General features: G+C 38.7%; 3 protein-coding genes across 4 annotated transcripts in view; 1 reads left to right on the forward strand and 2 right to left on the reverse strand.

Moving 5' to 3' along the window:
• Nucleotides 1-3,906, reverse strand: part of LOC134817291 (double-stranded RNA-specific adenosine deaminase-like) — a 536,580-nt gene extending 532,674 nt beyond the window's left edge. Inside the window, exon 1 of the mRNA XM_063826435.1 lies at nucleotides 3,488-3,906. Within this exon, the coding sequence (XP_063682505.1) occupies nucleotides 3,488-3,689 (202 nt within the window). The 5' untranslated portion in view covers nucleotides 3,690-3,906. The remainder of the gene's footprint in view (nucleotides 1-3,487) is intronic.
• Nucleotides 1-20,585, forward strand: part of LOC134817255 (cilia- and flagella-associated protein 58-like) — a 67,899-nt gene extending 47,314 nt beyond the window's left edge. For both annotated transcript variants that reach the window (XM_063826398.1, XM_063826405.1), the window contains exons 2-15: nucleotides 15,198-15,263; nucleotides 15,404-15,478; nucleotides 15,596-15,811; nucleotides 15,969-16,117; nucleotides 16,318-16,426; nucleotides 16,602-16,844; nucleotides 17,242-17,539; nucleotides 17,696-17,977; nucleotides 18,150-18,451; nucleotides 18,574-18,938; nucleotides 19,113-19,302; nucleotides 19,455-19,601; nucleotides 19,980-20,113; nucleotides 20,250-20,585. In XM_063826398.1, coding sequence (XP_063682468.1) covers nucleotides 15,243-15,263; nucleotides 15,404-15,478; nucleotides 15,596-15,811; nucleotides 15,969-16,117; nucleotides 16,318-16,426; nucleotides 16,602-16,844; nucleotides 17,242-17,539; nucleotides 17,696-17,977; nucleotides 18,150-18,451; nucleotides 18,574-18,938; nucleotides 19,113-19,302; nucleotides 19,455-19,601; nucleotides 19,980-20,113; nucleotides 20,250-20,370 — 2,652 coding nt within the window. In that variant the 5' untranslated portion in view covers nucleotides 15,198-15,242 and the 3' untranslated portion in view covers nucleotides 20,371-20,585. The remainder of the gene's footprint in view (nucleotides 1-15,197; nucleotides 15,264-15,403; nucleotides 15,479-15,595; nucleotides 15,812-15,968; nucleotides 16,118-16,317; nucleotides 16,427-16,601; nucleotides 16,845-17,241; nucleotides 17,540-17,695; nucleotides 17,978-18,149; nucleotides 18,452-18,573; nucleotides 18,939-19,112; nucleotides 19,303-19,454; nucleotides 19,602-19,979; nucleotides 20,114-20,249) is intronic.
• Nucleotides 20,586-21,592: 1,007 nt separating this feature from the next.
• LOC134825934 (uncharacterized) lies at nucleotides 21,593-24,619 on the reverse strand. Its single transcript, XM_063838132.1, has 6 exons — nucleotides 24,500-24,619; nucleotides 23,168-23,427; nucleotides 22,824-22,968; nucleotides 22,570-22,670; nucleotides 22,001-22,262; nucleotides 21,593-21,715 (listed from the first exon to the last, which is right to left on the reverse strand). Exons 1-6 carry the CDS (start codon nucleotides 24,617-24,619, stop codon nucleotides 21,593-21,595), a joined length of 1,011 nt encoding a protein of 336 aa, XP_063694202.1.
• Between the last annotated feature and the right edge of the window lie 3,244 nt (nucleotides 24,620-27,863).

A 27,863-nucleotide genomic window follows, 5' to 3' on the forward strand; every position in this document is an offset into this window, starting at 1 on the left:
GTCTACGCGTACTGCAGTCGCTACTACTGCAAGCGAGAGGGTTGCTCTATCCAGCGCAAGGGCCCTGGATGCTGGATAGAATTAACTATGCGTGATGCGAGGTACTGCGAGGTACTGCGAGTGCAAGGGTTTAATTGGTTTTAAAAAAAATAAACATTGAAAATTAAAGCAACCAAGTAAATAGTAAAAGTTACAATCAGATAATTTACCTAGCTAGCTTACTAGTGTAACTGTATTGCTTGCTTCTCTCACGTATGATAGCCGAGAAGCTAAAAAAGAGCGTCACGCATTGCACTCGGATTGGCGTTGTCATACGTTGTATGACCCGAGTGCACGAGTGCGCGGCTCCCCCTGTATCGTAGAAATTCTAGTGGAGCGACAGTGGAGGTCACCACGTGATACAAGATTGGCGTGCGCTGCCAGATCACAGCTGTACATTGTAGTGCGATGCGCTACTGGGCTGCGTCGCGCATCTTCTCGCAACCACGTATGCAGATCAGCGAAATGCGAAGGATTGACATCGTGAATCAAGATCACAGATAGTTATAAAATATAAAGTAATTTTTCTTGTTCAGATTTGTAGGTTCGATTTATAACCTACCGCAGGACGCGCGTTGTATCACGTGGTGACCCCCACTGTCGCTTCACTATAGTAGAGTTTCTACGATAGTACAGGAGAGCCGCGCACTCGTATGCAGTATGACAAGACGCGCGCCGAGTTGGAACAGATATTTTACGAGTATCAGTGAATGACATACTGTGTATGTGAACTAAACGGGTGGTAATATCATTTTGCTCTAACCAGAGACCTCTCGCTTGCAGTAGCGCGCGACCGCCTTGTGAAACAAGCGCGTCACGCAGTACGCGTATACACATGGCTATGTGAAGGTGATACTCGTAAAATAATTGTTCCAAATAGCGAGTCCAACTCAGCGCGCGTCCTCAGTCCTGGAAGGTTACAGGGGGAGCCGCGCACTCGTGCGAGGCGGGTCATACAACGTTTAACGAGTGATACTAGACTCGTAAAATACCTGTTCCATATATTAGACCGTCGACGAGTCCAACTCGGCGCGCGTCCTGGTAGGTTATAAACCTACAAATACAACGTACGACAACACTCCACTATGCACTACAAGTACAATGTACAATGGCAATTAAAATGTGTTCCCACCATTTTAAAATGCGCGCATCTCGCGCCGTGTTAATTGTATCACGTTGTGACACCCACGGCCGGTCGTTTCACCCACGGTCGTCCTGACGATACAGGGGAGCCTAGCACTTCGTGCGCAGCGGGTCATACAACGTATGACAAGCGCCGTGACCATGATGGACACGGTGTTTGCCTAACCATGTCACATGTGCTTTCGCGCCACTGCGGGCGCGCTTGTTTCACGGGCAACGGGTGCGCGCTACTGCAAGCACAAGGGCTCTGGATAGAGCAAGTCACGGTGCTTAATTGACGATGTCAATTCATCTCAGCTAGCTCGGCGCGGCACAGTATCGCATCGCGGCACAGTATCGCATCTCGCCGCTGTGAGAAGCCTCATTGAGTGCGCGGCGCGGCACAGTAATTGGTAATGCATCGCGCTGCAATCACGGTGCTGATGAACGGAGGTAGGCTGGTGAATGAGTTATTGGGATAAAATTGGAACATTTTAGAACATTGGTTACATTTGATCATTGTTAATGATTTGGCCTGGCGCGCACTACTTCGTAGCACTTGCCACATTTCGAGAAGAAAGCGGCGCGCGTTACTTCGAAGAAATTTCGACGAGTAACATCCGTCAACCTGACGATACAGGGGACTGGGAGCCGCGCACAAGTGCGCGGCGGGTCATACAACTAGGGGGTGCATTGTCATACGTTGTATGACCCGCCGCGCACGAAGTGCGCGGCTCCCCCTGTATCGTCGTAACGACATAGTGAAACGACCGTGGGGGTCGCAACGTGATACAAGGGGTGCACCATAAAAATAAACTTGCTCGGATTTTTAAAATTTTTGTACCATTGTTTTCTAGAGACTGTGAGAAATTTCACAATACCAAATTTGTCATACCTTTTTGGAAAGATCAGTGAGTTTTGCCTAGGTGCCATATTTGATGGTGCGCGGCTTTTGAAGCAAAATTAGCTGTAAAAGTCGCGTAATTTGACCAAATTTGACCAAATTCGTTGATTTTTGTCGTATTATTTGGATATATCTTCAGTTCATTGCATGAGATCCTTCTGAAAATTGGCGACGACCTTCCAATAGGGCTTTCACAACTGTCCAAAAAATTTGGTGGATATCAGAGTTGATATATCATCCCTCAACAAGAAACTAAGAATTGCTTGTGGACGTATCTACCGTATTAAGAAATGCTTACCAGAATCACTATATAAACAAATATATCATTCTCTCTTTGAATCACACCTAGGTTATGCTATTTCTGTCTGGGGAGGTATTCCCAATAATCAGTTAAAACCACTATTTATTACTCAAAAGAAGTGTATCAGGATTCTATTTGGAGACTATGAAGCTTATGTAGACAAATTCAAGACATGTGCTAGAGCAAGACCAATTAATTCTCAACGTCTAGGATCTGAATTCTATGTTAAAGAGTCCACGTACTAAGCCTCTATTCACAAAACATGAATTACTTGTTACAGAGAACCTGTACCGATACCGTTGTTTAATGGAACTTTTTAAGATCATTAAGTCACGAGTACCAATTTCGTTATACTACTTATTCAACATATCAAATAGGAAAGATAATCTGTTCATTACACCCTCTCCAACTAATCAATTTATTTATAAATCTGCATGGCTGTGGAACGAATTCCGTAAAGTTGGCCCGTTAAATTTCACCTCCACATGCGGATCTGTCAAGAATTTACTTAAACAGTCACTTCTAAGAGCTCAAAACCGGTATGGAACTGAGTGGTGTGACAGAAATTTCACTGAATTCTGATTATGAAGTGATATTCATTTGCCTGTTATTCCCACTTAAGCACTTACTGACTGACAAGCTTATCTATGAATACCATGCTTGAATTTAGGTAAACAACATACAACTCATTTCCAAGTTACGCTGAGCGCAACCGCCGAATGACTCAGCAATATTGAAACGCGCGCGCATAGCATTGCGCGCCGATGCTATGCGCGCGCGCGCGTTGTCGGCCGAAACTTGGGAAGTTCCCGCTCTAATATTCAGACGACAGTGATGACTCATTAAGAGCACTAATTTCGACCACTTTCCCGGTCGAACCATACCAAATCAAACTAATTGACCCACGTGTATAGCCAATGTCCTGGCGGTGCTGAGCCGATGTAAAACTCTTCTGTAAACTCTTTTGTCTCTTGTAACTTGTTTATATTTCATATTTTAGTTATACTGTGTACTGTGTACAATAGTTATATATTATAGCGTATAGTGTGTGTAGTGTGTAGTGGTTATTTTGTTGTGACGTGTCACTTTATACTTTGCTACCAACGTCAGCCTTGACTTACCATTTATTGTAATTGGTACAGCATATATCAAAACTAAAACACTGTTTTCGATCTGACGGGTGATGGGCTCTCTCTGATCACTGATGGGACACAGTTCTAGGGGGTACCCGGGGTACGAGTTAACGAATAGTGTTCGTGTCCTTCCACAATCCCCTCTCATTGTGTTTTTGACGGAGGAGAAGCCTAGTTCATCCGTCTGCATCGCTTAATCGAGTTGAAAATTTAGCCAATAACAAACTAAATTACATGTTAGACTGATAGCAGGTGTAGAGTTTATAACATACAAATTCTAAATTTTTGACGGCTGACGATGGTAAGTCGCTACGTTTAATTCGGGACTTTTATAGTCTTAAGTCTTGGAGCTCAAAATGTCTCGTGCTGTGGGCCGTATAAACGGCGCACACCACCGCCCCGCCTTACTTCACGGTTGCGGGGCGGAGTTGGTGCCGTTTGTCTCGGCCTCAAGTGGCGAGTGCTTGCCCATCGAATACACGATTGAAACACTAATTATTTATTGGAATTCTACAGTTTCCAAAACGAAGTACGAAGATATATTAACTTTGAGCTTTGTTTTGGCGACTGCTTCATCGATGGGCGAGTAGGTATTTGTTGTTTAGTGTTATGACCGGGTTTATTTTAATTATGCGTTTATGTACAGTTATGTTAGGGTGTGGAGTTTACTGTGCCTGGTTACTTAAGATTAATATTAATTATGGAGATGTTCGCTTTCTTAATTGTCTATATGGGGCTGTACGGTGCGGTAGAACGGCTGAGTACAGATGTTGTGTACTCAGGCCCGGCTGCAAGGAATATTCCATTGAATCACGGTCTCAGTCACGGCCTGACTTACAATTTATTATTTAGTTTATAAGGGCTCCTTAATCATGAGTCAGTGCCGATGCCTTTAATTCTAATGGTGTAGTTGTGGCCTAGTATTAGGTTAATTAACGGGACGGGGTTCGAACTACGACTCCGGAAATGCAGAAAGTATTCTAAGGATTCAATTTAGGTTTAGATGTTTAATTTGTAATTGGTTGTTGATGCAGTAAAGACGAGTATATAGGTGTTGCAACGAAATGGAACTAATAGTAGTAATCAGTTTAATATAATAATGCAATATCAACAAAACGTAAAAGTAGTAATATCAGGTAAAATTATTTAAATGTCCAATCAACGATGGCGTCAAATACGTAGGAAGTAGGGAGGATCATGACATCGAGGTAGACGAAGGTGGACGAAGAGATAATCGGGCAGCTTGAGTGACAACCAACTATGAGGATTAAAGGCTATGGCGACTTATAAGTCAGGAAGATAGTAGGTTTGGAACGAATCCTGAAATGAGGGAACGATAACATTATAACGTATAATAACTGATGTAAGATAACTACCTAAATGTGCCGACGCACTTTAATAACTAACGTAAGATGACTACCTAAATATGACGACGCACTTTACATATAAATATCTATATTGGGATCCCGAGCTCTCAGACGTACCTTTTAGGAAATATATGAGACACGGATCCTTAGGGGGAAGGAGTCACCGAGGGTATTAGTCATTTAGGGATTGGTAGGGGTAGGGGTAGCTCTGGTATTAGGAAGTGTGAGCAAGCGTCAGCATATCCGAGAGCTGCGGAAAATCCCCCCATTTGACTTGCTGCGACGAGCCGTTATATAGTGTGAGTACGGCGTCCCCCAGTCTGTGGTTATCTTCTTGTAGGATCAGGCTCATTTAGTGTTATCTCTGCGGCATTCTCAGGTTTCCAAGGTAAAAAGGTTATCTGTTTGGAAGTATGGGTTGCAGGACGGTCAGGTGACGTCTTTAGGTAAGAATCAAATTCAAATACATATAATTTAATCCGACAATATACGACAATAGAATCAACCAAGAGAATTATAGAATCAACCAAGATTCTATAATTAACCAAGAAATAGAAGATGGAATGTCTGGGAATTGCCGAGTATTTTAAGATACTGTGTTTTTAGGACTAGACTTAATACCTATGGTGGCTAAATTAGGCAGGACATAACATCATTCGGTTTCTTTTTGAGCGGTCCCACGCTCACCAGGCATTCCACCTTGAAATTGAAGCTAACTAGCAGCCTAGTTTTTATTTTTTAAAAACCCATCTAAATTACAACATCTAAATAACAACATATAATAATAATAACAGTAATAAAGAGTATGGACACATAGCCATCTCTATTACACTCAACCCAACTGCAGTCAACTCGATTGCAGTTCACACAATAGTGTTTAAAGATATATTTCTAGTATGAAAAGTTACTCACATCTAAATAACAAGAGCCGAACACTTTGAATAAAAATTTATGGCATTACTTAAAATGAATATGCTTTAATCTAATCTTATTTTAAAATTAAAACATCTGCTAAAACTACTTTAAGGATTTGATGAGTGATTTGCGCTTGAGTATTTGTTTGAATTAAATAAACATATAGATTTACACAATTAATAAAACTTATCTTTGTATTTTGTTTTGTAATCATTTTTATATATTTTGTTTTAAATTTTTATATTTACCTGTACTTACTCTGTAGGTGGTAGCGGAGCGGTTGGATAGCCAGGCACGGTAGGGTGAGGGAACATTATGTTAACTACCGAGGGGGACCTTGCAATTGGGGGTGGTGGTCCCGATTGGGATGACCCACCGATCTGCGACAATCTAGGGTACAGGGTATTGTCTATTAAACGGGCCGGCCTGTTTAGGTGTTCATATTGGTTGATGTCTGGGCGATTGGATTTCAGAAACATTTTTCGAATGTTTTGAACAACAAGTGACAAATAGTCAATGTCCCTATAGCAAAAGCTGCATAAATGATAATTCGAAGCCATGTTGGGAGGGTAAAGGCTTGTGTGGCCCACTCTTTGACAGAGTTAACCGTTGGTTTTACCCCATTTTCTAAATTTTGAAGTCGCTGCTGGTGCTCTTCCAATAATTGCGTAATCCGTATAGTGCCTTCTGAGGGTATTGAAAAGAGTGAGTAGAGGTCGAGCCTAGCGGCTCTTTCATCAGAGGATACCGTTAGCTGAACTTTGTGGTTAGCATTTATAGGGGAATATACCACGGCCTTCGAAAATGTTACAGCAGATATGTTTTTATGCCAGGGTATGAACATAGCGCCGGATTCTGGGGTTGCAACGGTTTTCATCAGTGCCGACACATAAAGGTCTAGCTGGTGTTTTGGCTGGTCATATACTATTTTGATTGTTGTTGATAGTGTGCGAACTAGGAGGCCTGAAGGTGAGGAGATGTATACGTCACTATTTCGGAGGTTTCCAATACATTGTGTTAGTTGAAAATAAGAGAACACTGCTCTTTTGGAAGTGGTAGTGAAATTGTTGCATAGATTTAGACAATCGGCCATAGGAATCATGTCTAACTGTTTGCTATCACAAATTGAAAATCAGCATTTAGAAGACTGGCTGTCGCTGAACTGTAAAGCATGTTGGGGTATCGTCCCAGGATTTATGAATTAACAAAAGACTGCTGGCGAATGAACTTTCTCAGCAGGTCGGGCCTTATAAGAGTCGGTGTAACAACTTGCTGGGGTATTATCAATGATTAGACGACATTACGGAAGTTAACTGTTTTAAGGCACGCAAAGACAGCGAATAACACATACTCGAAGTCTAAGAGGAAAATAAAATCCTAATACTAATAGTTTAATTACGTTAGCGACTTATTATTTACAAAATATAACTATTAATCAAGGTTTAATAAAAATTCAAATCATCAAAAGAGTAGCAAACGATGTGGCAAGAGAATATAAATGTGTGTTACGGTTATAATTAAGCTATTAAGTGATGTTCTTTAAGTTCTAGATAATTGTTTAGGCCGAATTAATTTCAGTTTATTCATAATCAAAAGTTTTCCTGAATGCCTTATGCGGTAATTAATGTGCAGCCACCAGCCATATTTCACAACGTAAATTATCCCAAACTCAACAAAATTTGTATCTCTTATTTCCCAGCATGATTCCACCATGCCAACTTTAACAACATTACTTCTTTATCAACTCATTTCTGTCTCATCTCATTTCAAATATCTTCTCTTCTTCACGTCCGCATACCCTATTACACTAAATCATCTTTATTTTTAAACAACAACCCTTTATCAAATCTCCCTCTGTATCATCATACTTCAAATATCTTCTTTTCTTCACGTCCGCATACCCTATTACACTAAATCATCTTTATTTTTAAACAACAAACCCTTTATCAAATCTCCCTCTGTATCATCATACTTCAAATATCTTCTTTTCTTCACGTCCGCATACCCTATTACACTAAATCATCTTTATTTTTAAACAACAAACCCTTTATCAAATCTCCCTCTGTATCATCATACTTCAAATATCTTCTTTTCTTCACGTCCGCATACCCTATTACGCTAAATCATCTTTATTTTTAAACAACAAACCCTTTATCAAATCTCCCTCTGTATCATCATACTTCAAATATCTTCTTTTCTTCACGTCCGCATACCCTATTACGCTAAATCATGTTGCCAATCTTAGTTTCAAAGTTCGAAGGGTCGTACTGAATCCGAAGTGTTTCTAATCACCAAGCGCGCTTTTGGTGGTATCACAACACTCAAATAACAGATAAGAAGCCCATCTACTAATTAAAACTAACACCTTGTCAACAACCATTATAGCACCTCCTCCCAATACTTCACAACATCTTCTGAACCCCGTATCCCTTAGCCGGCTAATAATTTATACTGCAGTTTAATACATCTCCCCATAATATAATTGTCTCACATTTCAACATCTCATAATATCCCGTAATCTTCTCAACTTTATCATATTCATACATCTCCTCTCATCATTCCCATCTTTACCCAATTATACGGCCGTATATATTATCACAACTTACCCGTACGATATCTCATAATAACTTTTCAACTTCTACACTAAACAATTATCTCTTCAACCTACTTCTCTGCTGTGACTTCATAATTTTATGGCGATGACTGCAACAACTACTATCAATGTAAATAAATAAATTGCACTAACGGTGCACTAACAAAACAAGCAAACTAAGGTTTGGTGTCTCTTCCAGCTTTTTTTTTTTTTTTTTTTTGTTGGTCCCCAACACGATTTGTTTAAAATTGTAAACGAATTACGATCACAATTCTATGGACAGTTGGTACAAACTGTTACGGCTTACTAGCCGCTATAAACAAACTGTTACGGCTTACTAGCCGCTATAGGCAATGAGATGGATATTAAGTTAATTGTGGTATACTTATGATCCTGTTCGCAGGAACAGTTGGTATAAACTGCTATCAATGTAAGGCACTCGGTTTCGATAAGCTTGAGATGGCTTACACAATATACAATAACGAAATTGAGATTTAGAAAAAAATATATGAGCTAGTTATTTACTAGCTGTCAAACGTAAGCACGATAACAATGACATGAAGCTTGAGGTGGCCTATACCTATTAATAAAACATTTTACTTCATCAACAACCGTAGTTAAATTTGACGGGGATTTATACCTTGCAATTCCAGAGTCGCGCTTAGGGCTCCACATGTTATGACCGGGTTTATTTTAATTATGCGTTTATGTACAGTTATGTTAGGGTGTGGAGTTTACTGTGCCTGGTTACTTAAGATTAATATTAATTATGGAGATGTTCGCTTTCTTAATTGTCTATATGGGGCTGTACGGTGCGGTAGAACGGCTGAGTACAGATGTTGTGTACTCAGGCCCGGCTGCAAGGAATATTCCATTGAATCACGGTCTCAGTCACGGCCTGACTTACAATTTATTATTTAGTTTATAAGGGCTCCTTAATCATGAGTCAGTGCCGATGCCTTTAATTCTAATGGTGTAGTTGTGGCCTAGTATTAGGTTAATTAACGGGACGGGGTTCGAACTACGACTCCGGAAATGCAGAAAGTATTCTAAGGATTCAATTTAGGTTTAGATGTTTAATTTGTAATTGGTTGTTGATGCAGTAAAGACGAGTATATAGGTGTTGCAACGAAATGGAACTAATAGTAGTAATCAGTTTAATATAATAATGCAATATCAACAAAACGTAAAAGTAGTAATATCAGGTAAAATTATTTAAATGTCCAATCAACGATGGCGTCAAATACGTAGGAAGTAGGGAGGATCATGACATCGAGGTAGACGAAGGTGGACGAAGAGATAATCGGGCAGCTTGAGTGACAACCAACTATGAGGATTAAAGGCTATGGCGACTTATAAGTCAGGAAGATAGTAGGTTTGGAACGAATCCTGAAATGAGGGAACGATAACATTATAACGTATAATAACTGATGTAAGATAACTACCTAAATGTGCCGACGCACTTTAATAACTAACGTAAGATGACTACCTAAATATGACGACGCACTTTACATATAAATATCTATATTGGGATCCCGAGCTCTCAGACGTACCTTTTAGGAAATATATGAGACACGGATCCTTAGGGGGAAGGAGTCACCGAGGGTATTAGTCATTTAGGGATTGGTAGGGGTAGGGGTAGCTCTGGTATTAGGAAGTGTGAGCAAGCGTCAGCATATCCGAGAGCTGCGGAAAATCCCCCCATTTGACTTGCTGCGACGAGCCGTTATATAGTGTGAGTACGGCGTCCCCCAGTCTGTGGTTATCTTCTTGTAGGATCAGGCTCATTTAGTGTTATCTCTGCGGCATTCTCAGGTTTCCAAGGTAAAAAGGTTATCTGTTTGGAAGTATGGGTTGCAGGACGGTCAGGTGACGTCTTTAGGTAAGAATCAAATTCAAATACATATAATTTAATCCGACAATATACGACAATAGAATCAACCAAGAGAATTATAGAATCAACCAAGATTCTATAATTAACCAAGAAATAGAAGATGGAATGTCTGGGAATTGCCGAGTATTTTAAGATACTGTGTTTTTAGGACTAGACTTAATACCTATGGTGGCTAAATTAGGCAGGACATAACATTTAGCAGTGTTGAATATTGGAGCAATTATATAATGTATATCTCCATCATAATATAGGCTAGTGTAAAGATATATAATCAAGAATACAAACAAACGCGAACGGTATTAGTAACTCGCTAGATTATAGATGTTATTTAAACACATATGTTTACGTCAATTATTACTAAAATTAATATTCTTTTTGCTTTAATATAATTACATTGTACATGTCACATGGATTAATGGATTAGTTGAATGAAACGTGTGCTACAAATGTCTACGCCTCACGCAGAACTGCGTACCGCTCAGTACTAATTCATGCTTGAGCGGTACTGCTGTTCACAGTGGCGCGCACTCAATTTAATCACAATAAATAACGAGCGCGCGGTTTTTTGGAATCTCTCCATTATTATATTAATTAGATCGCAGTGCTCACGGCCTGTACTGAGTAAACGACAGAAATATCTTTTAAATTATTTTGCTTCTGAAATTTTGGCTCTAGTAATTAAGAAATGTGACATGTAATTGTAAGTTAACAATTAAATAGATCCTGTGCGCGGCGCCTACAGCTGACCTACGAATTTCTGAACAATTTTAAATTGTGGCTGTGTGCGCGGCGTACTGTATATGTGTTTGAAATTGAAATATGAATTTATTTATGAATATAACATTATGTATTGATTATTTGTGGTAAATAAAAATTTTTCTTTCCTAAAAATTTTTCTTTCCTGATATAGTGATAAAAATGGGGCAAAATACGCTGCTTTTAGCTGTAACATAATGTCTGATGGTTGGATATGCTTTAAACTTTTCGGACACTTTCCTTGTAAGTCTATGAGTAAGCTTACCAATTTTTGTTGCAATCGGAGGTCGGGAAGGATACTTAATATTTATTTGTTTGAATAAAATTGTGCTGGCCGAAATTAGCGCTAAAAAACCATCCTACAGTCGGCACGCGCGGCTCACTGTCGATGGCGCACTACCTAATACAACGTATGACAAGGAACAATCTAAACGCTTTCCGGCCAGTTTTAAACCGTTCTGAGCACTTTTAGGAGAATGTTAATTTTTATTAATTTTTGTGCATTCCATGAACCTGGAAAATTTTCATGCTCATTGGAAAAATGTCATATGTACCTTCAAATTTGAAATTATCCATTGCATTATAATGCACTAACCCATTAATTTCCACAGACGTCCAACATATTGCTCTATCCAGAGCCCTTGCGCTTGCAGTAGCGCGCGCCTGAAGTGGCGCGAAAGCATATGGTTATAGGTGAATCTTTGTATCACGTGGTGACCCCCACTGTCGCTTCACGGTAGAGTTTCTACGATACAGGGGAGCCGCGCACTCGTGCGCGGCAGGTCATACAACGTATGGCAAGTGAATCCATCATATTGCTCTAATCAGATAGGCGCATATCATACAATATTGAATATCACCAAAAGAAGAATTCTATAACTTAATTAAACATGATTTCGAACCAAAGGCATATCTACGAATTATCAAAATACCTGATGTTCGAAAAAGTCTGACAAGGTTTCGTATCAGCTGCCACAACCTCTACATCGAAAGGGGCATATGCGAAGCCCCCTTGTACCAAGAGAAGAACGTTGGTGCACCTACTGCTTTTTCAGCAAAGGGCTCAAGCCTATTGAGGACGAAAGTCACGTATTGATTGACTGTTTGCTCTACTCATCAGTTAGGGAAAAATTCAATTTCCATCCCCAAAACATTACTTAAATTATTTCAGAATTACAACTATTGTGTACTCAATAAAGTAATTATCACTTTTGTATCCTTGTATCCTTGTATCCTTGTATCCTACAATAGGTTGTGGTGTATGGATCAGGTACTAAGTTTTGGATGTGACGTCGACTATAAGTGTAATTTCAAAAAACCCACCCACCCCTTTGTGTTGCTCTAACCAGAGCCCTCTCGCTTGTGAAACAAGCACGTCACACAGTACGCGTATACACATGGTTATGTGAACCCTTTGTGCTTCGCGGTACTACTACTAGCTAACCGTTTATCATTTATCCAATAATAATTAAGACACGTACCCCTTTTGCCCGCTTTTGCGGTACTAACTGTGTCTTGGTACATAAAATAAGATACCCACAAGCATTTTTTTTTATTAGTAACTCGCTAGATGTGATTTAAGCACATTACATGTTTACGTCAATTATTACTAAAAATTTTTAAACAGATTTTATTGAATCTTTAAAAATATCGTTGTAATTAATGCAACAAATGAAAACTTATTATTCAAACAATATACACATAATATAGCAGTGCCCCTATATAAAATCTACCCTTTTAAGAATAAAAAAAAAGTTTTCTAAACAATCAAAAATTACCCTTGGCCTTGTGGCTCCAAGTTGAGATCTAGACTGTTTATATCAACAATGTTTTTTCTCACACCTCTGTCTCCACGGAGAGAAATCACTGTTGTTCTTAGGATTTCAAAGCGAAGGCGCTTTCTAATGTATCCTACAGCATCCGAGTACCTCTAGCCAGTGTGGTACTCCATCTTACTGGCCAGCTTCTTAACCAGTCTTTCAGCTTCACCACCCATTCCACCAGAAGTCGAAAAAACTAAAGGTGTGAAGCTTCCTTTCTCCACTTCAAGAACCCTTGCGTTGTAACATCGCTTTTTCTCATTTTCATGGGACTGGTAGATCGCTGGGATCGATTTGCTTGCATTGGAGGGGGCTGGGGCATGAAATACCCTTACATCAAAAAATGCCCTCTCTGAAGCATTCCAAATCGATCTTGCAGAAATGTCCAGCCTAGCTTGGTCTCCTAGGACTGATCCCTTTGGTAACTCTAGACCATCAACTGGAAGAAGGACTGGCTCAGTCTGCACATCCTTGCATTTCACAGTTCTCATTAGTTCTGCAAAGGTGTCTCTCAGCGAGTTGTGTCGCAGTGACACATATCCACCGAGTTTGCAGATGAGCGCATGGTTTGCTGAGTATTTCTGGCCATATGTACATGTCTTAGGGCAGTCCTTTAAGTTCAGGTTGTAACTGAGAGCTATTGCGTCTGAGAACTGTTGTTTATTCATCAGATATCCAAACTCTTTTAAAGGTAGTGCTGTTAACCAAGCACTTGCCCCTTTCTCGGCAGCTAGTTGGAACATCAACTTTGCCAGTGGTGTTGACTCAAGCTCCTGGCATATTTCTGCTTGTTTTTGTCGATAGAAGAGATTTCGTTCAGACAATAAAAGGGAAAAAATTCAAAAAATTCAACCCATTCCCTAAATTGAAATTTGAAGTAAAATGGGTTTTTGGGATTGGACACCCTCCTTAGTACCATGTACTAACTGTTTTTCGAGGAAATGAGCAGCAGACCCAACATTTAGTACAAAAGTACTAACTGTGTTTTGAAAGAAAAAGTGACCCACCACCCCAACGTCACGTCCAGTACTGATTGCATGATCCCCGGTTTTATACAACATTTCATACTCAAGCTTAAGTAGAATACCTCCTATAGCTATCGTTGAGGCAACCAGCCACCGCATTTTACGGTCCTGAAACAAATTTGAAACAAATATTTTACGAGTATCACCTGTTAAACATTCATAAGATCGGTACAAAATCATGCTCCAACATTTAAAAAAAATTATTCTTTTTTTCAACACTGCTAAACAGCAAAAAATGCTTGCCCACAAACAGAGCCAGGGCGCAATTGTGATGAGAGAGTATTTGTCAATGAAAAAGCTCTAGAAGAAGTACATGACTTTAAATTCTTAGCTTCAACTAGCAGAGACATCAATGCAAGGAAAGGCTGACTGCAGAGTCTAGACTTTCTACTTTCGAGAAATCTGACTTGTCTACGAAGATCAAGACCAAGATTTTTAGAACCACAGTAGAACCCGTTCTTCTGTATGGCGCAAAACGTGGATCCTGAAGAATGAAACAATAAGTTTTCAAACTGAAATAAGTTTTATTTTACATTCCTTTAATCATAAATAAAATAAGAGCTTAAACCACGAATTAGTTAACTAGAAGTAAACCTGAGGAAATATTCTTTGGTGATGTATATAATTATTTAAAAAACTTTGTTTGGTTGTATTTTTATTATTTAATGGCAAGTGGTTGAATTTTAGTGAGATAAGGCCAGTTTCTCTATTGTCTTAGAAAAATGTATACTTTACAGTAGGCAATGCTGAGTGGTAGGAATGAGGGAACAAATCGCTTGGGGCTAACAATGGCCCATTTACAAACCACTTCAGACATGGCGATGTCATTTATGCTTGATTCGTCTGAAACTGACCCTATAAGAAAGCTGACACTAGAGCACTAGACAGGGTCTATACAAGAATGCTACAAAGGGTCTTTGGCATCTCGTGGAAATCAAACACACCTAACTCCGTTCTTTACGGAAATATTCCACCGGCATGGTGAAAGATACCATAAAGACACGACGACTTCGTTTTGTAAAACATGTCTACTGTATACAGGACCAAACTCCGTTTCTGGCAACCATGCTATGGCCATTGCATTGGTATCGAGAACGACCTTAGAAAACCTTTTCAGACTATATTAATGGTGTTAGTTTCAATATGATCCCAAAAGATATATCAAGCAAAATAAAACAAAATTCTGACCATTTTCGTTTTGAGAATGCTCGCATGAAGTTTCCTTTAGTCCCAAATAAGCAATTTTTTGTCTAGTGAAAGTTTTCAGTGTTTAAAGCTGTCTGGTCTTCAAGAATTCTATTATACTATTACTAAACAACTCATTCAATAGCATCGTTCATGAGACAGGAAACAAACGAGCGACATCTAACAAAATGAGTGATCACGCAGGCGTAGTAAGTTCTACCAATGTGTTCACTTTATTTTTGTCTGTATTTTTTATAGTTTTGCTATTTCAAAGCAAAGATTCCAATCTGTATATATCTTTATTAGAATAAAAAATGTAAAATTATACTAAAGTATCCTATTTTTTCAGACACAACAGAAGTCGGTTGATAAACCAGCCATTGAGGAAAATGCCTTCGATGCTTTGGAGCGTGATTTTCAGGAGGTTTGTCCTAGCATTTAACCGTTCCGATTTTCATTCGAAAGATTATGTACACTTTCATTTCATCATCATATTATACATTAGAAGTATTCATTTTGTTGCACATCATGCTATCGCCAGGTGCTCACTGAGCTGATGGGAGACAAGTCTCTGGAGAGGTTCAGAGCAGAGTATGAGAAGCTTCACAAAGCCCTCAAGAAGAGCTACGAGGGTGAAAAGAGACTGACACAGAAGTGTCGTGAACTCAATGCTGAGATTGTAGCAAATGCTGCTAAAGTTTCAACTGCTCTGAAACTGTCGCAGGAAGATCAGGGTACCATCGCCTCCCTCAAAAAGGTTTGTTTAGACTTAAAGAACTTGAATTTCCGTAGAATTTGAAGCACACTGTATTCAATATACGTGAGCAATGGATATAAGTGTGTAAATAATTCTGTTCTTTTGATTCTGTATCCTATATTTCGATGAACAATTCACAAACTTCTTGCACTAACAGGAGATAGAGAAGGCATGGAAGATGGTTGATGCTGCTGCCGAGAAAGAAGCTCGTGCTCGGGAAACAATCCAATCTCTAAAACTAGAGATCGCTAATCTTAGTAAACTTGTTGAGCAGGGAGCAGGTTTAACCATGGGACAGGAACACAGGTGAGGGTCATCTTCACAAAATTACAATATACTTATAGTATAAGAATCAAACTCAAACTAAACAATTAAATCGAAAAACGTTACGTGTTTTTTAATTTTTACTAGTATACATATTTTCGGATAGATGTGCAACAGTGGCAGGTTTTAGCCACATGGTTTATAATAAGATCTCAGCAATGACGTATTATTTTGATTTGCAGTGTAAACGAGCTTTTGAAGATAAAAGAGGAGTTGACTAAAGATCGAGATGAGAAGTTGACAGAGATCGTAGAGTTAAGACAGAGTCTGGTCGAGGCAGCAACTAAACAGGTCAGCTTCATTATTAACGGAAAAATAACAATTTTTATCCAGTAATAATTCAACCTCAGGTTAGCTAAAACAACAGGAATAGTTCGTAATACTGATTACATTGAATCATACGATTAAATTTCATTTAGTTTTGAGGATACCATTGGAATTATATCTCAGATTTGCTATTTTTCAGGCTAAAGCGGAATCTGAGAAGAGAGAGGCTGATGTCAAGATTCAAGAACTCAAAGAGGACATCAACGTCAGAACGCACGAGGCGCAGCGTGAGGGACGCAAGCGTGATAAACTTGATCGCGAACTGAAGACTGCACGGCTGGATCTCGAGAGTAAAAACATCGAGATTAAAAATAAACAGTCGACATTACAAAAGTTACAAGAAGAATGTTCTAGATTGGAAGCCAATCTGAAGGAGCAAAAGGTTATTAATAAACTAAAATATAAACTAAAATAATTAAAATTTTGATTTCCTTACATTCTCACTTCGAAAAAAGTATAGGTAATTTTTACCGGACCCAGACCGGAGGGAACTACTCTGGCAAATACAGCCGAAACATTTCTCTCAGAAAATTATCCTCAGCTGATAAGCTGTCACGGTTGTAAACTTTTTCCTTGAGATAAAATTAAGATTGTTAAATTAATTGACTACAATTATAGATGTAATTTGATCTTAGCATTAATAAATGTCATCCCTTGGCATGCACCTACATGAAATTTCACAGTTATCACCATTGAGTAGTATGTATATGATTGATGTTTCCTTATTGGTTACATTTGTAATATTTTGGCTTTCTGTCCTTAAATTTTACATGCTACAGATTGCAAACGAGCGTGCAATGAAGGACAACGATTTGCTGAATGGGAGAATCCTAAAAACTCAGCAAGAAAATGAGCAGCAGATGATTCAAGTAAACATCTTGACAAACGAGAATCACGAGAAAAACTCTGAGCTGAAGTTGAAGGAAGAAGAGATCAACACACTGCGACAAGAGAACATGAAACTTGCCAAACTGAGGGAAACTATCCAGAGGAAGCTAAGAGGGGTGGAGGATCACAAGTCAGAGATCGAACAGGATAAGGAAACTCTTAAGTCTAATATCATCGGTCTCGAGAGAGGTATTGGTCTAGTTAATCTTCTTTTAGTTTTAAAACGCGATGCCGACTCAAGTGGCTTAATTTATGATTCTTAGGTTCTATTCATCCGTTTTGCAACAGTGCCAATTTTAAACAAAATGAAGAAAAATGGTTGATCCTGATCGGTTTTATTTGCAGAGTTAGAGGCGATGAAGAAGAACGCAGAGATTGACAGAAAGAAGATAGACGAGTTGACCCGAGAGAAGGAGCTCCTCAACAAGAAGATGCTGAAAACAGCAGCCGACACAACCAAACAGCAGGATATCGTCAAACTGCACGAGCAGAGCAAGAAGAACCTGGAACATGAGATACAGAATTACAAGGAGGAGGCTCAGAAACAGAGGAAACTGATCTACCAGCTGGAGAAGGAGAGAGACAGATACATCAACGAAGCATCAGAGATGACGCAGAAGTGCTTGGGTTAGTTGGGGGAATTTTAGAGTCTACGCTTTACTAGCTCTAATTTATCAATATCTGATTCTCCCTTGATATAGAGCATAGATCATTGATAGTTTGAAAGTTGATAATTCTCAGAGAACTATTGTTAAAGGATGTTGAAATTATTTTAAGCTGACGAAGATTAAATTATCAGGTGCAATGGAAGAGGTCAAAATCAGGGAAATGCAGATCTTTGATTACAAGAAGAAAATCGCCGAAGCAGAAACCAAATTGAAACAACAACAGAACCTCTACGAGGCCGTAAGGAGTGACAGGAACTTGTACAGCAAGAACTTGATCGAATCTCAAGACGAGATATTAGAAATGAAGAGGAAACTGAAGATTATGAATCACCAGATAGATCAGTTGAAGGAGGAGATATCTGCAAAGGATACTGCTCTATTAAAGGAACGATTAGATCACCAGGACGTGGAAAAACATAAGGAGCAACTCAAGGTACTGTATTGTTTGTAAATAGTAAATCATGAATTTTATCAACTCGATTGCCTTATTTTTTACGAATTATTTCATGATGCAAGGAAGAATTCATAGATCTTGATCAAAACTTTGAATTTCAGGCTGAACTTGCTCGAATGAGACAAGAAGTTGAGCACATGCGCCAACGATGCGGGGAACTTGAAGCAGAAAACGGAAAACAACACAAAATAATCATGTCAGCTGATGCTGAGCGCTTGCGCCAGAAGAAGGAACTTGACCAAGTAATCAACGAGAGGGATATCCTGGGCACACAGCTGATCAGGCGAAATGACGAGTTAGCCCTGCTGTACGAGAAGATAAAGATTCAACAGAGTACTCTGAACAAGGGTGAGATCCAGTATAGACAGAGGCTCGAGGATATAAGACTCCTCAAACTCGAGGTCAAGAAACTAAGACGGGAGAAGAACATCCTGCTCAAGAGTGTTGCTAATGTTGACGAGCTAAGGTAACCTTGGTTTATCTCTTATCCCATTGCATAGCTTAGTCATCGGCCATTTTACTTTTTAGGCCTTTCACAATTACAATTATTGTAAATATTATTATAATATATGATTTTGATTTGCTTTACTTGCTGAAATAAATCGTAAGCCAAATACCTGCTAACTAATATACCCCTCAGACGTGAGTTGTTCCACGTACAGAGGGAGTTGTTACGGGAGCGAACCCGCTGCAAGGCTCTCGAGGAGGAGCTGGAGAATCCAATGAACATTCACCGATGGAGGAAATTGGAGGGCAGTGATCCTTCCACTTACGAGATGATCCAGAAAATACAAACCCTTCAGAGGCGACTCATTAGCAAGACTGAGGAGGTTTGGCTCGTTAGATTGTTGCCCTGTTTATTGCTCCTATACCATATACTGTTAAGTATTGAAGGCAATGTTGCTTAATTCAATGTTTAAAAAAAGCTTTAGAAGTAGTAGCACATTCGCAAGCATGTTTTCTGATGGTTCGTCATGTACAGGTTGTATCGAAGGAGATGGCAATCCAAGAAAAGGAGAAATTGTACATTGATTTGAAGCAAATATTAGCCAGACAGCCTGGTCCTGAAGTGGCAGAACAACTCCAGATTTATCAGCAGAGTCTCAAAGAGAAGACCAAGCAGATGAAGGTGAATTTTCTTTTATTCAAATTTAAGCGCCAACAGACGCTTAATGCTTATGTATATCTTACGTAATGACGTTATTAAAGCCGGGGCTGAAAAAGTCGTTTTTGGCCAAAAATGACCAAAAACTGACCAAAAAATGACCGAAATAGCTAACAAATCCCCCAATAAAATCCTGGCTACTAGTTATGAGTACTGCATTCTATTAATTTGGAGAGTAGCCCTGATATATTATCTTCGATAATCCGTTAGTAAAGAATCGGTGGGCACTGGGCACTCGATGTTTGAAATTTACATTCAATTTATTCTGCAATTTGTTCTCTGTTAGGCAATTTGTTCTGTGTTTTAAACATGAGTCATCGCTTTAATGTGATCGCCATTCAGGCAATGAGTTCCGAATTGAACATGTGTGAAGCACAAAACGCTGAGTACAGATATGAAATCGAAACACTGGTCCGTGAATTGCACGATGCAAAGAACAAATACTACATGCAGAAACGAAAGGAGAGAAACCTCAAGTAAGATCCTTATAATTATGATTACTCTTAAAATACATACATTATTCTGTTCAACTAGAAGTTTGTACGTTTATGATGTGATTTAGTTTATTGAAATCGTAAACACTGAATATTGACATGTGATTTAATATTTTAGGGAGCGTGAGAGACACATGGCTGGTGGAATGATCCCGCCTCTCATTTCTTCTCAAAGACAAGAGAGTGTCAATCGTTTTACTGGGGGTGGTTTTAATTTAAAACAGGCTCAAAAAGCATAGAGACAATTTTCAAAGAAAATATTCCATGAGCGTTGAATAAAGGCAGTAAGCCAAAAGAAAGGAAGAACTTGAAGTCAATCAGAAAGCGGCCAAAATGATAAATCTGGGATTTTGTGTAGGTTTTAGGCCTGAGCCTCGATGGACGTAAGATTTTATTTATATCACACGATTTTGTAAATAGCAAATTATTTGTATCATATGAACGTTCATTTTAAGTGCTTTGTCTGCTTAGTTGGAGTTCCAAAATTAGAAGTGAGCCACAAATGACAGATTCCGCTAGCGTTGGATTGCTAGTTGTTTCCATGGTTGCCATGGTTACGGTTGAGTTAACTCATTAAAAGTTCAACTTTTCAGCTGAAATAGCGCGCATTTTACCGGCGCGCACTGTTTTGAATTTCTCGCCCAGAAGTCTTAACTGATAGTTGGATAATATCCGGTTGGATATGCAATATGCATGCTCGATGATCAACCATAATATTACATTCACGGGAACACCAAGCAAGAATATTAAAATACACATGTCCTGAGATCTAATCAAGACAATTTTGTTAGGTTCAAATAGTAAAAGCAGTTACCTCTAAAATATGTATAAACAGCTCTTAAATAAAGTACAGCCCAACAATAAACAACGTATTATAATAAACATAGCAGAGAACAAGGATTTGCTGACTGGGTACTGGGTAGTGGACACACATGGTCAAGTCATATTCCATGATTCCTGTCATCAAAATTCTTGATGAGGATAATGTTAACACGCTAATGTTAACACGCCAGATAATTCATTTCTGCCCTTTCTAACATCTAAGAACATCCATTTATAGCATAGCCAAATGCAGCAACTGGTTCTAGATATATTACTCGTTTCTACGCTATTCTTATTCATTATTGCTACTCATTCATTACTCTTCTTCATCATTTTGGATTTGTATCGTAATTTTTACCTGGCTCTGGTATAGTTATCGGCAGCAGAATCTGAACAGGCACATCATGTCCTTTCTCACATAAGAGTTAAATATCGCCATCACTATAAAGTCAGCAAAACTTATGGAAACTAAGCAAATGGACATAGCGAACCACGGTTTTTCTGACATCCCTGTGTTCTTTTTGAAAGCAATGTCAACCCCAAGGTAGACAGTTAGAAGGACGAAGGTGATGGCGGTAGTGACCATGAAACACCGGGTAGTTGCCAACTGGTGCCTGGTTATGCTATTTGAGAACTTTCTCATGGGCTTCGGAGTTTCTTTAACCTGCTCTTCTCCACCTCCTCATTGTCCTCGAATGACCGCTCGATGACTCGTGAGGGTAATCTGCTGAGATTAGGCATGTTCTCTACCAGCATACTTGCCTGAGGTGATAAGGATTATCAACTAGGAAGAGGGGCAAATACAGAGGTAATATGTGAAAGGTCGAGGAATTAAGTCTGTCGAAATCAACGTCATAAAAATATTTGTACAGAACTAGACAATGATAACAGAAATAGTGACGCTTGTACATCCTCATTGCTTTCAGGAGTTCTCTTATCTTATGTCACCACATTTAATTAAATGGCATTACCTTGATGACCGCCCATGTGGTAGGATTGAGTGGAAATACCAAAAATAAATAGTGTTTTACAGAATTTTAAACTGACCGATACGGAAGGACCTTCTTGGAACAGATTGACCGATCTGGGAGTAGCAAGGGTCTCCTTTTCATCTCTAACGGCGTCAGCGACTGTTCCATTTCCATCTAGAGCTTTGGAGGTCCAGGAAACTTTCCGTTTAACTCCCCTTATGGAGTTCAATTTCATCGATGCCTCAGATTTGGGTCGAAAATCTTTTAATTCGATTGTTTCGTTTTGAGTCTTTTTCCTTTTCCTACTGGATTCACCAAAACCGTTTGAGCCACCAAGCCTGAAATAAAGTAGGATACGGCGGTAAGTTCAGAGTTGACGACTAAAACAGCAGCTTTATTACCGAGTCATTTAGATGCACCAGTAGATCGTGGAAATTTGATAGTTACTAAAGTTAAAAGCTTTTAGTTTAAGCTATCGCATTACTTCGAATGTATCGCTTGTTCCTCCATTGGTTAACCACAGATTGTGATACAGATTACAGTAGTTACAAGCGGTCTAAGAATAAGAAACATATTTGTGCAAATTGTGGGAATTAGGATTAATTTGTTAATGATAAACTCAATCAGTTGTCCAGCTTTTCTTACCAAACAGATTTGTTTCCAAAGATAATCGATTCAGAGATGGTCTGCCTACCGAAAAGTGTTGATCTTCTTCGGTTCCCGTTCTCGATGGATTCAGCGCAACGCTTATAAAGGACATTGATGAGTTAAACGTAATTTCTTGTTATTTATTTTGTAACACGTAAAATTTCAGAATCAAAATGTAAGTTTAAAGAACATAATATAATTTAAAGTAGATCTTGTCGATTGGTTTGCCAACTCAGATGTTTATGTAATACCTCGGTGAACTTGTTGTAAGATCCTACGAAGATACACAAAGTGACAATGACAGGCAAGTAAACGGTTAGCCCAAACGAAATATCGTTGAGCTCAGCGTAGCTGATCAGGCGAGCACATTCCAGATCTTTTGAATCGCTAACCGTTCTGGGGAAAAATGTATACTTGTCTTTTATTAATTGTATTTCGTATATTAGTTGCAATTACCCGAAAATAAAGTTATAATTAATCAAGTTGGAAAAGATACGCTGAACAATATCTGAAGCAAATAGCCATACAGTCAGTATTACAAATATCAATTCTTCTACAGTGTTCTAACTTCTAAAGTTTACAAGAGAGTGATTACCCATCAAGAAGAGGGGACGATATGATAGTCTCATTGCCACTCTGTGTCCCATTCTGTGTCCCATTCTCCTCAATCCCAACTGTCTCCGACACCTCCGGGACGGAAGTGTCCGGGTGATAGCAGTGCTTCAGGTTAACATGGCACATCCCCATGAAGGACATATATTCCATGTTTATTGCGAACCTATACCGAGTTGCCAGTTTCCAGCACCACGATAACAGAGCTATGAACAGCGACACAAATACACATGGTATCGTCGCCTGAGAAGGTGTGAAAATTATTGGTAGAGTTTATTAATGCTTTCCATACAAGTTACAACAATAAAGTCTTCATGTTATGTATCCTGGGAGAAACAGTAATATGATTTGAACGAATGTAGTAGCTGGGGAGCACAGTAAATATGTTTAAGGATGCTGCTTCCCAAAATCAATGGTGCCCGTTGAAATCACGCCACCCGCGAAGCAATAGCATTTGTATACTTTTCTAGAAGTCTGGCGTTGTTACCCACTGAACCCTGCCTAGCATAAGAAAAATTCTATTTCCGAATCTTTATGAAGAATATATGAAAGGTACCTGTTTTCTGGTGAGTTGGTGATACCGAAGGGGTCTGTAGATAAGAAGAAGCCTATCTAGAGCAGCCAGGAGGAGTGTGGTGGAGTTTACCGGTAGTCCAATTGTTACTATGGCATCATTTAGCATACACACGTGCCGGTGCAACTGATGGAGGGTGAGTGTAAGGTTCAAGTGGTGAGGGTGAGTTGTGAGGATCAAGTGGTGAGGGTGAGTTGTGAGGATCAAGTGGTTCACTTCCTCATTAAACGGTATGATTTACTGCTTAATATAAGAAATCATTGTCTGTCCCATATTGCACGAACTGCTACGCACAGAGTGCGTCGCCACTGCACTGCTAGTGCCACTGCTACCCACGTGCTATCACACCTAGATGTGAGACAAAGAAACAATAAAACTTACATATAATTGATTGTTCTCGGCAAGTGCTGCGATGAGAAAAGTACCCAACATTACCATGACCTCTGCCGAAACGAACAGTTGAATTATCAACGGACTCAGCTGAAGAATGTAAAGATATTCTTCAACACAATATCGGATATTAATTATATATAAGTCACTGATAGATCAATGATTTAGCATGGTCACGTGATTAATAATTTTTTAATTCAAGCTATTCACTGACTTACAGTAAGTGGAAATAAATAAAAATGGCTGTATGTTTGACACTGAGTGAACAAGTAATAATATGTAACTAAGGAAGAACTGTTAGTACAGTAAGACTAAGTTTGGGTATTATTTATAGTTTAACTGGGTACAAACCTTGGAGGATGCAACGTAGGGTTTCCTGATCTGAGTCACGATTACAAAACTGCCTCCAACAACCGTTATGCCGAGGAATGTAGCCACGACGATCAGCTCAACCATGTAATACCACTCCATGCTCCGACAGATCTGGGCGCCTTCGATAAGATCAGAAGTTAATAATGTCGTCTTATTGCAACTGTAGGCTCTTTTAATGTGACATGATAAAAATAGATGTCCTAAAATAGATCTTCGAATTAGTCGAAATAAGACACATTGTCCCATGATTCAGATTCAGTTACGAAGACAATTTTCATAATTATTATATTTCGGGTGAACGTTAGTTTCTCCAATCCCCATTAACAATTACTCGAATTGACTAAATCTTCTGCAATTTTCTGAAATAATGATCAATAATTTTCTTACGGAAAGAAGAAATACGTTCATATATTTTGCTTGCTCGATGATTAATGATTCAAATGGGTGATCACTTTTCATATCTTCGCATTTACCAACATTTACCAATATATGGGCCACTTTAAGCGCTTTTGATCTTAAATCACTATCTATCTACTGCTTACTCGATAATTTGATTCGACAACATTTCACCCCAAGTACTGAGCCTTGAACGTGACTTTGCACACCTAGCCACAACCAAACAATATCGCCAACATGGTTAGTAACCATGGTAACCATGGCAAAACGATAACCCAGGCTTGGGTACAATACCGCCTATTATAAAAAACACTCTGAAAATAAAAAACACTGTAAAATAACGGTAAAGTAGTACTTGCAAATACTAAAAGTAGTAAAATAATGAATGCGAATGGCAATGCTGGTGCTAAGACATTCCTAAGACATCAGGTAGTTATGATAAATGACAGTGTCTTATTTTTAGTCTTTCCCGCTTACAGAGTTGCGAAGAAAGAAGAAATCTAAGACTATTCGCCAAAAAAGCCAAGGCTGAATCAGCACTTCAACAGTTTAATGTTGATGTACATGAATGGAGTTGAGATCTCATAAACTTACCAATGCCAGGTTATTTTATTGTCATAGAATACAGTTATTCCATAACTATGACTAAATACTTGATAGGAAACCATTTATGATATTTATGCATCACTAAAGAGCGCGTTTTATAGTCTCAAGGCTATAGTCCGTAAACACATCCAACTATTCAAGTACTGCTATCAGCTTATAGTTATATATTTGAACCAAACACTTAAATTTGAAAATTTTTTGTAGGTTGTGATTTAAAATTTGTGACAAGTTAACCAAAACAAAAGAGTGGCAAAATGTATTGAAATTGTATCAATAATTTTCGTCATAGTTCCAACAAGAACACAAATTATTTGATTTTAAAAGTATAAAAGGGTTAAACCTTGCAACTACAGATTGATACTAAAAGAGAACTGAAAAACAAATCAAAACGACTCAATAACATTAACTGTCCAGTTCCACTCATTCTGTTATCTCCGCATACACCCGATACTTATTGAAGTGTAACACTGCTCGCCTGAACCAAGAAAAAATGAATCCAAAGTAAGGAGAGAGAAAAGAGACTCTTACGAAACATACTGAGGTCCGTGTTTGGTATTATTGGTTCGAGGATGAGCATGGAGATAGCAGGTATCCATCAGGTGACTTGGTCACATGACTCAAACATAATAGCAAGTCGGAGAACAAGGAGATGGAGCAGCCGTATTTAGCTCCCAAGAATAGGAGTTCCTGGTCAGAATACAGAAGATTTGGTGATGAGTTGTACTTGAAAATTTGCACTTCTTTGTTATATGATATTTTTTATCCTCGTCCAATTCTTCGTGATCGCTATAAGTATAATCTTGCCAGGATGAGTGTCAAAAATAGAACTGTTTATGCAGTTTCGCCTCCGTGTGTATTTATATAGCTCATAGTTTGAGCTATACAAATAAATGCGAACCATATTTGTTTTGGCTGGTAATGAGTCATGATTCTGGGTTTGATTGTTCGTTGCTGGAAGCCGTGGTAGGAGAAATCAAAATGAGAGTGCTCTTAAAGTTAATAGACTCTGATCCAGTGCCCTTTGTAGAAGTGATTCAGTTTGAGACTTTGAAAGATCAATCCTTATGAACTAGTTGTACTTGAAACCAAAATCATAAGCCATAATATGAACCATCGTTCAGCATTGTCTGTTTCCTTGCTTTTTACGATTACACAATTCCTCTATTGAACATGGTGTCTGCTGCTGCAGCTGCTGATCTTGCGTGATGAGTTACTCACCTTACAACCATATCATTGTAAATATGTTTCTTATCAGGCTTAGTACATAATTACAATTGATTTACAATTTCCTCGGGTTCCACCAGTGGGTTTCCGATTTTTAATATTTTATATATCTTAATTCTTTTAAAATTGTTTGATAAGTTTTGACAGGAGTTAGTTTAAATTTAATACCAGAAAACAAAGATCATCATGCACTCTACTTGATATTTACCGGATATAGGTAAGGTCTAAGGATATCTGAAATTTTTAGATACATCGTGTGAAAAAATATAAAAAATATCGATTTTCAACTTAGTAGGGTCTAAAGAGCCCCAACAAATTTGATTCACGAATCGACGCGCATAACCTTTTAGACTTAGAGCAATTTGAAATTGGCCATGTAGATTGTAGAATTGCGATGCCGATACGCGGTTTGGTGAAATAACGTATCTCGGTTCCTGATGAGAGTTTCGAGGTCAATAACCCCACCAAAATGACCGTAATCATCATGTTTATGGAAGCGGAGCTTAAAACCTTACCTGGGGACCCCAGGCTATTATGAATAAAGATTCGGCGGAATGACAGGCTGAGCGCCGCCCAGTAACTTAAAACCATGACCATATAGTTCTAAAATTACACGGCACGAATGAGTTATCAAGTTCTTATTAATATTACAGACTGCTCAGCAGATATTGGTACTGAGACCATATAGTTATAAAATTACACGGCACGAATGAGTTATCAAGTTCTTATTACAGACTGCTTATTGAGTTGCGTATCAGAAAGCAGTCTCAAAAGTTCAAATGTGATAAAGGCTAATAGAAGATACCTTAGTAAACAGAATACTTGGTTTATGGTTATCTAAACTCTAACACTATAAAAAATGTCACAACCTAGCAGATGTTAAGCAAAGTATTCAGTAGTATCACTGATATTTTATCAACTACAAGCAGCATCTGTCATTTGTAAATAAAGCCATTTAAAAATAGCTTTGAGGATGTCTTCAGAGACATTTTACTCTAAATTTTTGACAAATTTTGCAATTTTATTGCAATATATAACAATACTCGAATACAGATACAAATACATTTAATTTGTATCTGTAGATCGATGCCCCTAGCAACTTAAAGTGTTTCAGTGT

The sequence above is a fragment of the Bolinopsis microptera genome, chromosome 1 (genome assembly GCF_026151205.1).
Source record: "Bolinopsis microptera isolate Bmic1 chromosome 1, MBARI_Bmic_1.0, whole genome shotgun sequence".
Taxonomy (NCBI): domain Eukaryota; kingdom Metazoa; phylum Ctenophora; class Tentaculata; order Lobata; family Bolinopsidae; genus Bolinopsis; species Bolinopsis microptera.